The following is a 14,065-nucleotide window of genomic DNA, read 5'->3' as shown; positions in this document are numbered from 1 at the left end:
ATAATGCAAAATATATAGTTATATATAATATAATGTAAAATGTAATATAATACAATATAAACAATAAAATACATTGTTATTATTTCTCAGTACGGTTCTCCCCCACTAAACAGGCGGTTGCTTAGCAACGCGCGCAACCCGGAAGCCAACAAGACGCGCTGCAATTGGCTCCCGGCACTCAGGGGAGGAAGGCGGGAGCAGCGCAGTGTGCGGCTCGCCCATTGGAGGCGCGCGGCCCTTTCCTGTCAGCTGATTGGCTGGGGAGGAGGCGGGAAGGACGGAGAGCGCTGAGGAGACTTCGGGGCCGCCGGTGGGGACCGTGAGGGGAACGGGGTCGGGGCTGGACATACACAGGAAAACAGCGCCCAGGTGCCGCTCTGGGGGCTGGGTTGAAGCGGCACCACTTCCTCAGGAGGCAGAGCCGCTCCGCCCGGGGCCGAGGCGGCGGTGAGGCTGCGCTCAGGGGCGGCCCCGGCGCGCCCAGAGCGCTCCCGGCCGAGCTGACACTCCACGGAGGGGGCTCTGCGGTGTCCCCGAGCTTCCCACCGCCTCACGGGCAAACTTAGCTCGGAGTTATCCTTCATTAAGGAGCTCCCCCGAATGTGTGGGGGAAAAGCCTTTTCGTGGGGAGGTCCTTCCGTCCACCCTTCCTAGGATGCAAACTCATGTCATCAGTCTCCTTTTCTTAGGATTGCATTTTCGTGTGGAGAATCTCGATGGTGAAGCTGAATCATGCCGTATATTGGTGGTTTTGGATACATATATTTAATTAAAAGTCAGATGAGGACACAGGTTAGTGAGTTGATTTATCACCTGGAATCTGCCACTTTAAACGTGCTGAAAACCTATAAGAAAAAAAACCTGTGTTGTTTAAAAAACGTAGTCTTTTTTAAAGCCATCTGTGCCTCTTCAGTATTTTTAGTTCACTAATTTCAACTTTTTAGCATGATAGGGAAATTGCCTTTTATTATCCAGAGGGAGAGATATTCAGGGTAATAATCACAGAATAGTAAAGTCACTGACACCCCATTTCTCCTCGATTAATTACTGTGTTATTTGTGGAAGAAAAGTGGTTTTCTTTATACATTTTTAAAGTCAGTGTCCAGTTTTATTTTTCATTGTTATAAGAGGGATGGTACAAGCTGCTCTTGATACTTGTGTCTTTGGAGTTTGCATTGTCTTGGAGTTCAGGCTGGTGGAGCTGCAGAATTGAAAGACTGGCTGATATTCAGTAACTAAAAATCCTAAAATACTTTTTTCCCTGTGGCTTTGAGTTTTTATCCCAAGGATCTCCAGTCTGGCTGGTGGAATCTGAACTGGTGTGTGCAGTTCAGTGTGGTTTTATTTAAATTGCTGATGTTACTCATTAGCTGGTGGCAAGTTTTTCTTGTTTGTAATGAGGACCAAGTGTGGTGTGAATTCCTGCATTTCAGTTCTGTTGTTGTCCTGAACTATTACCACCTTAACTGCTTCTCCGTGTTTTTATTTGTTGTTATATGTTGTCTCAGGCTTTATCTGGTTGTTACTATTGACTTGCTAATAGTATTTTTTTTTAATTGCAGTTCTAAACCTGAAGTAAAGGGGAGGAAGAAGTGGCAATGCCTTCTGAGGGGGCAGAATACACCATTGGGGGGGTGAAGATCCTCTTCCCCTGCAAGGCTTACCCCTCCCAGCTGGCCATGATGAATGCTGTGAGTACAGTTTACACTGACATTTCCTAAACTGAGAGTGTTTTCCACTATTTGGAATTCCAATTTCTCTATCAGCACTTAGAAAAACTGGAATATTAAACTCAGAGCCTCCAGTGTCTTGAGAATTTCAGTTGTAACAACTGACTGTTCTCTGTGCTGGACAATATCTGGAGCATGCCTGGGGAATGCTGAGGTACATTTTGGATTTGGGAGCATTTATGCTAAGAAACAAGTTGTGTGTTGTGTAATATATATGGTTATTTATCTAGATATACTATTATAGATGATGTATATAACTTTGAGGGGCAATGATTTCATAAAACATCTGTCTCTTAAACAGAATAATAAAATACAGTAATATTTCAGTAAGTTTTCACCTTTTTGGAGTTTTTAAAAATGAATTGTTGCACTTATATGTAAACATTTTTAAGGAGTTTTAACCATTTAAAAACGTTTTTTTCTCTGTGGGACAAATGGTTTGGTTGTTATTATCATTAAAGGTGATTGTGGGGGTTGGTTTTCTACTTGCCACAGGACAGCAGGTGTCCTGACCTATTTTTAGAAGTTATTTCTAAGATGAGCTAAAGACACCTGCTTTGCTTTCTCTGAATTCTGGTTTTGCTCTTGTCGTTCTCCTTAAAGATTGTGAAAGGTTTAAATACCAGGCAGCACTGTTTGCTGGAGAGCCCTACAGGAAGTGGGAAAAGCTTGGCATTACTTTGCTCTGCATTATCATGGCAGCAATCTCTGCATGGTGAGTTGTCTTAGTGGCTGTTTGTGCAATTTTTGTTACCAAAACAGTGAATTGCTGCTGTTTATCAGCCTTTAATTTAATTTAATTTATCAGCCTTGGATTTCAGTCTTTGTCCACCATTACACTGGACAGCACAAAGCAGTGATGGCCAGTAGTGCTGAGCTGGGTTTAGGTCTCATAAGGGAATTATTTGGCTGTTGGAAGTTTGGGAGGAAAATCCTTGTGGGTTGCAGTGATGTGGATGGAACTGAAGGAGAGAGGTGGTTTGGAATTCTGCAGCCTGAAGAAATGCAGTTTTTCAGAGGGTGGTGGGGAACTCAGGCAGCTTTGTAGAGACACCAGGTTTACAACTGGTACCTGAGCTTTCACCTTCACTGTTCTGCAAGTCTGGTTGTCCTGTAGAGCCCTGAGTGGTTTTAATGAGAGCCAAATATTTGTGTCTGTCCCTCAGAGAAATCCCTGCTGAGCTCCTCGGGGGAGAAGGAGGACAGGAAGGCAGAGACGTCCCCCCTGTGCCACTGCCCGTGTCATTCCCAGCCCAGGAGCAACGAGGCTGCACCGAGTGGGAATCCTGGTGCTTCTGGTCCTTCTAATCACTGGGAAACAGCAGCTTCCATGAAACCTGGAAGCCCCCTGACAAACACAGGTAACTTCATGCACAGGCAGCTAAAAATCTCTTCTGGAAATAAAATTTGTAGTCTGAGTTGTCAGGTTTTTTTTGCTTTCAAGTCAGGGGTGATTTTTGCCATCATAATAGAGTACTACATATTTCTGCCCTGCATTAAATCTGTGTGGTGATTAATGGGTCTAGAAATGTCCAATACAGTTACCTACATCAGGTGTATTTATAGTAAAATCTGTTATTAAATTGCTGCCCTTATTTAATGCATTCTTTTTTTCTTTGATGAGTTACAGAATGTAAGGAAAACGAAACTCTGGCTTCGAAATTGGCTGCCAAAAAGAAGTCATCTCTCCATGACAGTGAGAATGATGATTTTCAAGTGGACAGGAAGAGGATCCGTCCTTTAGAAACAGAGCAGCAGGTGAACAAAGTTTATTGGCTGTAAAATAATCCAGGTGTAGCTAAACCAAGCTGGCAGATACCAATCAGTGTTACAGAGAAGGGTGTGGACAATCATTGAGTCATGTCACAGTTCAGACTGACAGGTTTCTGTTCATTTTTATTGTTACTCGTTACAAAGGAGTCCATTGTTGCATTTAAATGTTCATAATACCCTGTGCTAAACTATATCCTGCCTATTTAAACAAGTATTATCCCCAAAATATATTCATCCCCAGCTGATCTGTGATATTAAGCCAAAGTATGAGATTCTAGAGTTGAAAGTGCTCTTGGAAATGAGTGTTAGAAATTCAAATAATACAGAGTTCTGGTTTCTAGCCTGTCAGATGTTGGTATCTCTGTGTGGAGAGCAATATTCCTGTTATGTTTTCATCTGTGTCAGTGTTGGTATCACTTAAACAGCTTTTACATTGCTGCAGAGCACTTTTGATTAAGTTTTTACATCAGTATGGCTTGAATTTATTTTTTGGTTTTGTTATGGAAGTTTTCTGCTTTTTTCTTCATAGTGCTATAATTTCTTTCAGTTTTGTAACAGTGAGAAAATAAAGCAGAAGAGCTCAGCAATAATTACAGATTTTTTTCTAATTAAAACCTGAGAGTTTTCCCTAATGACTTTTGTGTGGCTAAATTTGGTTGAGCTGTTAACAAACATTAAAGGTGCACAGTGTCACTAAAACAGCCTCAGTGGAAAAGAGCTGAACCAAAGCCCTGCCACAGGGAGCACATCTTCCTGCTCAGGGCATTTGTACACTGTTTTTTTTTTCCCCAGCAGGTCAGAAAACGCCACTGTTTGGCCAGAGGAGTCCAGTTGGTTGATGCTTTAGAAGTTTATCACCAGAGGAAAAATGGAGAGCTCACTGTTCACTCTGAAAAAAGTGTGAAAACCACTGCTTGTTCTCCCCAAACGGTGAGTAATGCAACAATACCTTTTACAGCAGGAGTGGGAGTTCAAGAGCAATTAAAGACAATATTTAATGGCTCCCCAACAGCACAAAACGTGGCCCAGCAATTCAGCCTGTCAGTGTGTGACAGCAGCTGTACAGCAGCTTTCAATCTATATTTTATATTCCAGCCTCTATTAGATTGGTGACATTATGGAAGAACTTGAAACTGGGACTGTGGAAATTAGGTGAAATCAGGATTTGTGGGTTTTGTGCAACCTGCCAGTTGTTCTTTTGAGGCATATATAGTGAAAAACAGTATTTGATATTAACATGTGTGTCTTTTAGACTTGAAAAAAAATAGCATGGAGCAGATCATTACAATATATTATAACGAAAAATGAGGAATGAATATTGCACATGGTTAAGAAGAAGAGTCCTGTGTTTTACTGTGGTAGAAAAGTCCTGTGTTTTACTGTGGTAGATTTACATTTTGGGGTGGTGGTGGTGGTTTGGTTTTGTTTTTTTATTACCACCTTCTATAGGAGAAGTATCACATAAGAATTTGAGCTGCAAATGTGCTGCTGTTTCTGCAGCTTTCTGCTGGGCATTTTTCTGTTTGAATCTTACTGATTTTATGTAAATGTTTGTTGAAGTAAAACCAGGAAAAGAAGAAACATGAGGCAGAGGAGAGCTGAGGGTGAGATGCCAGGTTTGTGAGTGCTGCAGTTCCCCTGAAAGCTCATCAGGGGCTGGGACAGAATAGTTCTTATTGATATTAAAATATGGGAGCACACCATGAAATCAGGAAATTGTATATTTGGGACAAATGTAAGAAAGGAATGAAGTCTGACCTTCGTTTCTTTCATCAGCACAGAAATCTCCTTTCTTCTTCCAAAAGACAAAGAACATTCACCCTTTCCAGTGTATTTGATGTTGGTTTATGGTAATACCCCTCTGTAGGTAACTCAGCTTCTGAGTGCAGGGGGTTCTGTGCATGTTTGGAATTCTGTTTGGTTTCCACATGCATTTCAATTCTCCTTCCAGCAGCTCTTTGTATGTCCTAAATGAGCTGCTGTTTTCATCAGTGCAACCCAGAGCTGGTTTCCAGCATTCCATGCCTTTGTAAACACAAAGGAAGCCAAAAGCTATAGTATTACTTTAAGACACTGGGAGCTAAATATTTTCTTAACAAAAGTGAATCTGTGTTACAGGTCATTTGATGGGAGGTAGTTTTTGTTAGTTTTGGAAAGCTCTGAGGACTTTTTGAGTAGGATTTGAAATGCTTTTGTGCCACTGAGCTTCAACTGATAGTTTGGAATCCCAAGGCCAGCAGAGTGTGCTGTTGATTTTCAAATAAAAAGACCTTTCTTCCTTCCTTGATTGTAAAATTTCCTTTGGTGCTTTGGTGTGGGTATCTGGAAAACTCGATTTAAAACTTGTGGGAAATTTCTTATAGTGAAGAAAATTGTAAACTTTTAATATAGATCAACTAATTGTTAATAAAATACTTAAGAAAACTCTTCATTTTCTAAGGAAACTTTTTGTTTCAATAGTTGAACTGCACCTGTGTGTGTTGTAAAGTGCCCTCCATGGGGCTGATTTTGCAGGTAGACATTAGATACTATTAGATACATTAGATACTATTCAAACTGTTTGCTGCATCTTTAGAAAGAATTAACCCAAGAAAAAATGAAGGTTTTTATTTCTGTTCAAGTTTCTTTTTAAGAATTAAAGGATCAAGTGTTATTTTGCTGTGATGAACTTTTCCCTTTAGCACACTGAGAATTGGTCTGGTATCAAGAAAGAGTTGCAGGAAGGCCTTAGTTGTGCCTCAGAACTATTGATGATAAATATGTGAGGTTTAAAACATGAAGAGCCCACAGTCAGGTATAGAAATGCTTTTCTAGTGTAGCTCATGAAATAAAGTCAACAAGTTCAGCACTTATCATAATGAACTGCATGTTTGGGATGGTACAATAATGTAATAATGGTATTTTCTTCATCAATGAGCCAACCCTGTGTTTTACTGTAGTTAATCCTCTGCTTAAATTTAGTTTCTTGTCAAATCCTGTTTCTAGTCCCAAAGAGAGATGGGCTGGTTGTTGTGAGAGGATCAGAGGTGCTGCCCAGTGTTGCTCCATCAGTAGAACACCTGTAAATCCTGTGGGTGAGAATCCAAGCCTGTTGTGAGCTGCCTGGGAATCCATCTCTGGCCTCCTGCTGTTAAATCTTGCAGGACAGGGCAGTTCTGCTGTGAGCTGAAGTGGGAAATGATACCCTGCTGGTGCTCCCTTGATTTCTTGTGTCACAGAATGGCCTGAGAAACTGGGGCAGCTGGGCTAAGGAAACCCCATTTCTAGCAGGTAAAGAAAGTAAACAGTAAATGGAGAGCAGTGTAACAAACACTTGGGGTATCAAAAAACAACTGTGAAAAGAATCTGTCTTAATGTGCTAGCCCATTGCAGTTTAACATATTGCTTACAACCCTCACAATGGGCCTTGAGTGACTTCTGTTACACATTCCAGGGGACTGGCAGCCTGGTACAATCAGGGTCTGCACTCCAGACCGGGCTAATTTACCACGATGGGCCGAAGAAAGTTGTGGATTTGTATTACAGGCTCTCACCTGACACCGTATCTGATCCCTTTTCTGCTGATTGACGTTTTGAATGAGCTCTTTGAAGCGGGTTCCAGCTTAATTAAAACGTTTGCTCGGTTAGCAGTGATCTGTGAAAGCCTGTGATAAATATTGAACCGGGTTCACCTGCTGGTGACTGGGGGAGCATAAACAGCTGCTTTGTGTGCTCGGCTCGAGAGGCTGCGGCGGCAGCAGAATGCTGGGCTTTGAGAGCTTCCAAAGGGGAGCTGAAAAGCTCTGCTAATGTCCCTGCTGATCTCTGCCCAGATCGTGCCTGTGCGATATTTCACACAAGGGGCATTCACCGCTCCATCATTCACATGCCTTTGTCACCGGGAAATGGAGATGGAGATAGGAAGAACTCCTCTTACCTCTTTGTGTTTCAGAGATCACAGCCCCGGTGTTTGTTTAGCTCTATTTTACACGCAGGACAGGTCGGGGGGACTCGATTATTCCCTTTTTAATCGGACTTCCACGTTTTGCCCATATAAATATTGATGTGATAGGCTGGTTTATCTCCCCCTGACAGCAGGAAAAACAAGCTGCATTAGCCTAAGGTCCATATAGGCTGGTATCTGATCTCCAACAGCATCTGTTACTGAGTGTTTCTGATTAACCACTGGAGAAAGCAGAGGAGAATCTTTCTTTTCCTCTCTCCCAAATGAAAATCTCTTATTTCAGATTCCAACAGCTGTAAACAGGTTTAGCCCTGAAGCCAGAGGGTGTTACAAAGTACAATTCTTTTGTCTTAATATGAATTATCTCTAACCAGCTTCCCCCCTAATTTTTTCATAGGTAAATTGAAACATTTTCTAATTTTATTATAGTTCAATCAGTATCTCTGTGCTATGAGTGTAAAAATTTGTATTTTGAGGCAACGCTGCCAAGGAAAATGCCAAATTGGGGTTATTTTGTTCAGCTGGAGAGTTCTCCTTCCTTTGGCTGCAGGAATGGGAGAGGAACCCCACGTTAGGTTTGGCTGTGTGACACCCACAGCAAACTCTTGTTGTAGAAATACAGAATTAAAATAGTTTGTCTTCTATAAAATTTTAAGATGTATTTTAAGAATTCAAGTGCAAATTGACACACTTGAGAAATGTGCAGAGAACATGAACTCAACTTTTAAACTGTTTTAACCGTTTTCCTAAAGTTTCTCTTCATTACGAAGAACCTTCTTAAAAGATTTTATTAATTAATGTGTGTGTGGCTAATGGTGTCTGTGGCTTTCAGAATTGCTCTGACTACTGCAGGCAGTTTTCTACTCTTTCTAGCTACTATAAAATCAGCCTCAGTTTACAACTTTCTCATTATTGTGGAGGGTTTTCTTGACATAAAACTTTTTTCGAAGTTAAAGGTAACATTTTAGTACTGGAATAATGGCTAAAGTGCTTCTTAATGCCAGTGTTACACCAGCTACAAACCTTTCAAGCCAAACTTTTAAGGCCACCTGTAAAATACCCTAATTTATAAGCCTTACCCATGAGAACACTTTTAATTCTTTTCATAAAAAAGAAATATATCTGGTGTTTTAAGCCCATCATGGAAGAACCTTCTGTTCCCATTTGTGTATATATTAATTTGAACTGCTTTTTCCTGTTGTTCTAAGAACTTTTGCAAAAGCTGCCTAATTCCTCCTGATATTTTTCTGTTATTTTTATTTGGCAAACTGAAGGTGAGGCTTAGCAATGGCAGGGAAGTTATTAGTGGTAAAGTGTCTTCTTGGCATTCTGTGTATTCTTTTTACCTCTGACTTGAATAAAAATTAAAAGCTAAGCCTGTTGTTAAAGGCCTTGCACAGTGAGTGCTTGGGTTCTATTAATTGTTAGTGTGCTGATGTGGTTTTTATTATTTCAGGGAGTTTTCTGTGTGAGCACACAGAGCACACATGTAACATATACCATATGTCAGCTGTTTCCTGCTTGGCTGGTGACAAGAGCCCCATTCATAACTCTTCTTTTTATCCTTTCAGTGAATAAGTAATTATTCAATATAGAAGGCAGGATATTTGGAACTGGCTATTTAATGTGGCAGCACAGGGTAATGAAACCTGCTGTTCCTGGCAACCTGAGAGGGGAATGTAACAATTCCAGCATGGGTGTAACTTTAGCTGCTTTGAGGGCCTGTTTCCTTGGCACATCAGTGCACCTTTTATCCCTGTGAGTGGCAGCTCCAGGGGTTCCATTTCCAGGCCTTCTCTCCTGCATTGTGATATTTAATGGTGGAACAAGGCTGAGTGGGACTGAGGGTAACACGACCTCGATTCCCCTCGGAGTGGAGGCTCCATCCCAGATAGCTCCATCCCAGAGCTGGGGTGTAACACATGGTTTGTTTGGAATGGATCATCTCTGATACCCCTCCCTCCCCTTGGAATTGTGTCTGAGCAGGCAGCAACACGTTGGGACCTGCACTAAACCAAACACCACCTCTTTGACAACTTTGAACAACTCCCTGTTTTTCATGTGGCCGTGGTTACTCGGGAGTTCCTGGTTTTCCATGTGTCCTTTCACATTAATTATTGCAACTTCACGTGGATGGTCCCAGTATTTCATGTTATGAAAGGTGGTGCTTCTCAGGAAGGAAAAAAAATGGCTTGTAACAGATATTTTACAGGATTAGGTTCTGTTTAGAATTATTGCCTGTGTTTCTTTATTCTCCTGGTTACTGGATGGCCTTTGGCATAATGGCCCAGCAAACATGTTTCTAATGGAGAGTGTGTGACACAGTCTGTTTTAGCTGCAAACAGATTGCCCTGAACTGTCTGGATTTCTACTGCTTGCTTTGAGGAAAAATGTTCTTAATATTGGGTGCCTGATCCCAAATTTCCTTCATGGACTCTTGTTCTGTCACAGGAGTGTCCTTGGCTGAAGTTTAAACATGAGGAATTTATTTGTGTTATTCACGTGTGTAAATATTTCACTGGATTAATAATTCTTTTTGATTGAGTTGTGATAAAGTTGTGATTGCTAGAAGGGTTTTTTTTTAAGATTTTCCAGGCACAAGGATGCTTTAACACTTTAATTTTTGCAGCTTAATAGCCCAACCTGTTGAACTATTGAGCTGTCCCAGAGGGCATTTCCTAAACAGACCATAAGCAGATTTAGCACATTCATCTCCCAGTGAGATTTTATTAATTTTCTTTTTTTTTAAATCTTGGTTTGCAGCCTTCTGCCCCTTGCACTGAATGTTCCTGCTCTTCTGGAAAAGAACCCACTAAGGATCCCAGTCACACAAAGAAGAAGGAAAATGGAGATCGCTTGTCTGTTCCCAAAATATTTTTTGGAACACGGACTCACAAGCAAATAGCCCAGATCAGCAGGGAGCTGAAGAGAACAGCCTATTCCTCTGTCCCCATGACCATCCTGTCCAGCAGGGATTACACCTGCATCCACCCAGTGGTATCCAACAGTGGGAGCAACAGGAATGAAATGTGTGTAGAACTGCTGGAAGGAAAAAATGTGAGTCCTTTGGTTTCAGAAAATGAGCATTCGTTAAACACAGTCAAATTTAAGGGAGTTGAGCAGCTGGATGAGGAATATTTTTTACTGTGTTGGTTAAATGTCTCCTGGTAATTTGGTTTAAATATTAATCATTAGAAAATGTAGATACACTTCAGCAATACTGAAAAACTTGTGATGATAGGATGAGTATTTATATCAGGTTAATGTTTTAGTAAGACTTAAATTTTCTTTGGGTTTATAGGTGAAGAAGAAAAGTGCCCTTTACTGAGGTGCATTTTAGGAACATGGATTTGCCTGACGTGATGTGCTTGTCATTCTTGTCTGACATAAAAATTAGCTGCTAGAAATGTTCTCTAGAAATAGTCCAATGCATGTAACAACTTGGGGGATTTGAGCTTCCTTGGATTTCATGATCTCTTGTACCCACTGTCTGCCCTTCTCTGCTTTCAGGGCAAGTCCTGTGCTTACTACCACGGGGTCCACAAGCTCAGTGAGCACCAGGCCCTGCAGGCTGCCCATGGGCTCTACCAGGCCTGGGACATCGAGGACCTGGTGAGCCTGGGCAGGAAACTTCGTGCCTGTGCTTATTTTGCAGCCAGGGAGCTCATGGTGGGGGCAGACATCGTGTTTTGTCCCTACAATTATCTCCTGGACCCGCAGATAAGGGAGAGTGTGAGTATATTTGTGACAAAGTTTGCAATAAGTGAGGTTAAAAAGAAATCAGAAACATAATGATCAGTGATGATGGTCAGCTGAGATCCTATTTATGTCCAAAATATTATCAAGAAAATAACTCCTGGTTTTTTTTTTTCCCCTTGGTTGTGGAAATTGGATGAAAACCTGAAAACTTTCTGTTGCACCATGATGCAGAACGTGCTTTTTTTTTTCCCTGTTAGTTGCTGTGTCTCCCTCATGTCTTTCACTGTTTTACCAGATAATAATTTTCTTTTTTCAGATGGACATCAACCTAAAGGGCCAGGTGGTGATTTTGGATGAAGCCCATAACATCGAGGACTGTGCTCGGGAGTCTGTGAGCTTTGGGGTGACAGAGGCTCAGCTCAGGGCTGCTCGGGAGGAGCTGGATTTCATGGTCAGCAACAACATCAGGCAGAAGGACCATGGGCCCCTGAGAGCTGTGTGCTGCTCCTTGATAAAGTAAGGCGACTCTTTAATTCCTTTGCATCAATTCATATTTTTTTAAATTACATTTAGGTTCCTTTTGCTGGTGTAATTTATGCAGTGGTGTTCTTCAACCTGTGCAGTCATCTGATTTTTGTTCACTTGAGGAATCCTGAGGGTGTTGATCTGTTAAAAGAACTACTGGTCTTACTCAAATGGGAGCATTGAAATTCTGGTTTGAAAAGTGTGTTCTGCTCTTGAATGGTGTTCTCATCTTTATGGGGCTTTCATGGGCTCCTGGCTCAGGATGAATATTTTGCATAGGGTAAATTTTTATATTTCACATGCTTCTGTTTGCTTATTTGACAAATAGCAGCATTATTTTGTCAAAGCATTAATTGGTTCACAATTATAAAATGCTTTCAGAGCCTTGGATGGGAAGTGTTTGGAGCAGGTTGGAATCTGTTCTTGGAATCAGATTGGAATCTATTGAATTCTTCATGGCTGAAAGTGAATTTATCAGTCGTGCCCTTTGTTTTCCCTGTGAAACAGCTTCTTGGAAGGGGAAGGCATGAACATGAGTTGAAAATTATGGGATGGGATGGAACAAAAGCAAATGGACAGAAGCCCAGGGAGAAAGAGGGGGTCAAGGGCAAAGTCTTTTGGGTGAAGTTGAAGAATAAAAAAAGTGGATAATGATACAAATGGGTTTGTAGTTAATTGAATTCTGATTCAGTGCTTGTCACATCATCACTCTGGTGCACTGGACTTTGCAGCACAGCACAAGTAGTTCACCCTTTTCCCATCCTTTCTTCCTCCTGAGAGTTGATGTTTACGTGTCACAGAGACAAGTGACTTTTTCTGTGGTGCAGAAGCTAATTCTCTACCTTGGCCATTTTCAAATGTTAAATTTTAGCAGAAGATAAGAACAGCCTGGCTGGAGATTTGATTGCCTGGAGCTTTTTAACCTTATCAGGAAAACTAAGGTTGATTGTCTTGGCAAATCTGCCAAGAGCATGAAAAGCAGTTGTTGGAAAGCAGAGGCCGGGGTGTAAATAGCCAGTAATGGGTAAAATGCTGCTGGGTTGTGACATGGCTTTGCCAGATGCTTGGGGAACGAGGAAAAATCTTATTTCACTTATAAAGAGCCTGGGCCCTCATTCCAGAAAGCACTTAAATGTGGGCTTAGTGCCACAGGGGGGCTGGAGTGACCTCTGGGAGGAATTTGAGGATGTACCAGTGGAGCTGGCAAACTTTGCTGATGAGATGCACAAATGACTTTGTTCAATGGAATATGCTGTGTCAACAGTGGGATTTGCTGGTAGTGAGGGAAGCAGCAAATACACTTTCTGGAATCAGAGATGTGTTTGTAGCATCCATTAAATCTTTTCCTGGAAATAGTGAATACACTGATTTTTTCACTTCCAAACCATAGATGCCTTTCTGGGAATCAAGCTCATTTTATTTGTGCTTCCTGCTTTGCTCTGAAAATAGTTGAACAGGTATTTCAAGTAAATGCCTTCATGTTAGATGGGATTTATTGTAACAAATCTGGATAGAGCCTTTCCCAAATCTTCGTTCGTGAAGCCCAGCCATGATGAGATGGAATTTAGTTGAGAATTTGGGTGGGGTTTTTTGGTGGTATTTTGCCATGATGAGATGGAATTTAGTTGAGAATTTGGGTGGGGTTTTTTGGTGGTATTTTGCCATGAGGAAGGCCATTGTGTTGAGTTTGTATTTGCATTTATAGCATAACCATTTGAAAAGTGTGTGATGGTGTTTGAGGTTCATAACAGGGAAACAGAAGTTTTACATTTCCTGAAGTGTTTTATCCCTTGTAAATCTTTCATTTCCATCGTGGTGGCCTTTTCCCAGTTTTGGTTCCAGGTCTTTTGGATGTTACATCTGAGGAAATGGGGCCCTACCTTGATGATGTTCTGCCTGTGTTTATGATCACCATTCCTTAATAAAATAAAGCAAATTACAGCCAAAGAAGTGATTGTCATGACAGCATTTTGGGGGGTTTTGTTTGCATTTAACCCGGTGAAAGGCGAGTTTTATTTTAATTGTTCCATGGCTCAGATAATTGCAGTGACACGGCAGGAGATGTGGAACTGAAGCAGTCACTAAGCCTTGCTGCTTTAGTTGATAACGATGAAGTGCTTTTGCAGGTGGATGTTTTGAACTGGTGCAGCAGTGACAGCTGTCCTTGGTTTGCCTCCTCAGAGCTGATGGAACAGACAGTGCTGGCATTTCCCAGGAGGCAGGAACCTGCTGCTTCTCTAGACAGAGGCAGGGCCTTGGCATCCTGCAGGGATGATGGAGGCCAGGCAGAAAATCTTAGCCACAAAGGAGATGATCTGCATGTTTAAATCATGCTTTTAGCAAGTCCTGTCACGTTTTACATTGTACATACAATTATAGTTCTGCTTAATCTTAA

At 41.5% G+C, this 14,065-nt stretch overlaps 1 protein-coding gene across 1 annotated transcript in view; it reads left to right on the top strand.

Annotated features, from left to right (window-relative positions):
* Window positions 1–272: 272 nt before the first annotated feature.
* LOC113971266 (Fanconi anemia group J protein homolog) overlaps window positions 273–14,065 on the top strand; it is a gene marked incomplete at its 3' end in the record, with an annotated part of 16,689 nt that continues 2,896 nt past the window's right edge. The window contains exons 1-10 of the mRNA XM_027690997.1: window positions 273–369; window positions 690–792; window positions 1,563–1,691; window positions 2,334–2,445; window positions 2,897–3,091; window positions 3,361–3,488; window positions 4,299–4,433; window positions 10,210–10,503; window positions 10,957–11,178; window positions 11,462–11,661. Coding sequence (XP_027546798.1) covers window positions 1,599–1,691; window positions 2,334–2,445; window positions 2,897–3,091; window positions 3,361–3,488; window positions 4,299–4,433; window positions 10,210–10,503; window positions 10,957–11,178; window positions 11,462–11,661 — 1,379 coding nt within the window. The remainder of the gene's footprint in view (window positions 370–689; window positions 793–1,562; window positions 1,692–2,333; window positions 2,446–2,896; window positions 3,092–3,360; window positions 3,489–4,298; window positions 4,434–10,209; window positions 10,504–10,956; window positions 11,179–11,461; window positions 11,662–14,065) is intronic.

This window comes from Neopelma chrysocephalum, unplaced genomic scaffold (assembly GCF_003984885.1).
Source record: "Neopelma chrysocephalum unplaced genomic scaffold, ASM398488v2 Primary Assembly neopelma1_82, whole genome shotgun sequence".
Taxonomy (NCBI): domain Eukaryota; kingdom Metazoa; phylum Chordata; class Aves; order Passeriformes; family Pipridae; genus Neopelma; species Neopelma chrysocephalum.
This window is presented reverse-complemented; position numbering and strand designations above follow the sequence as displayed.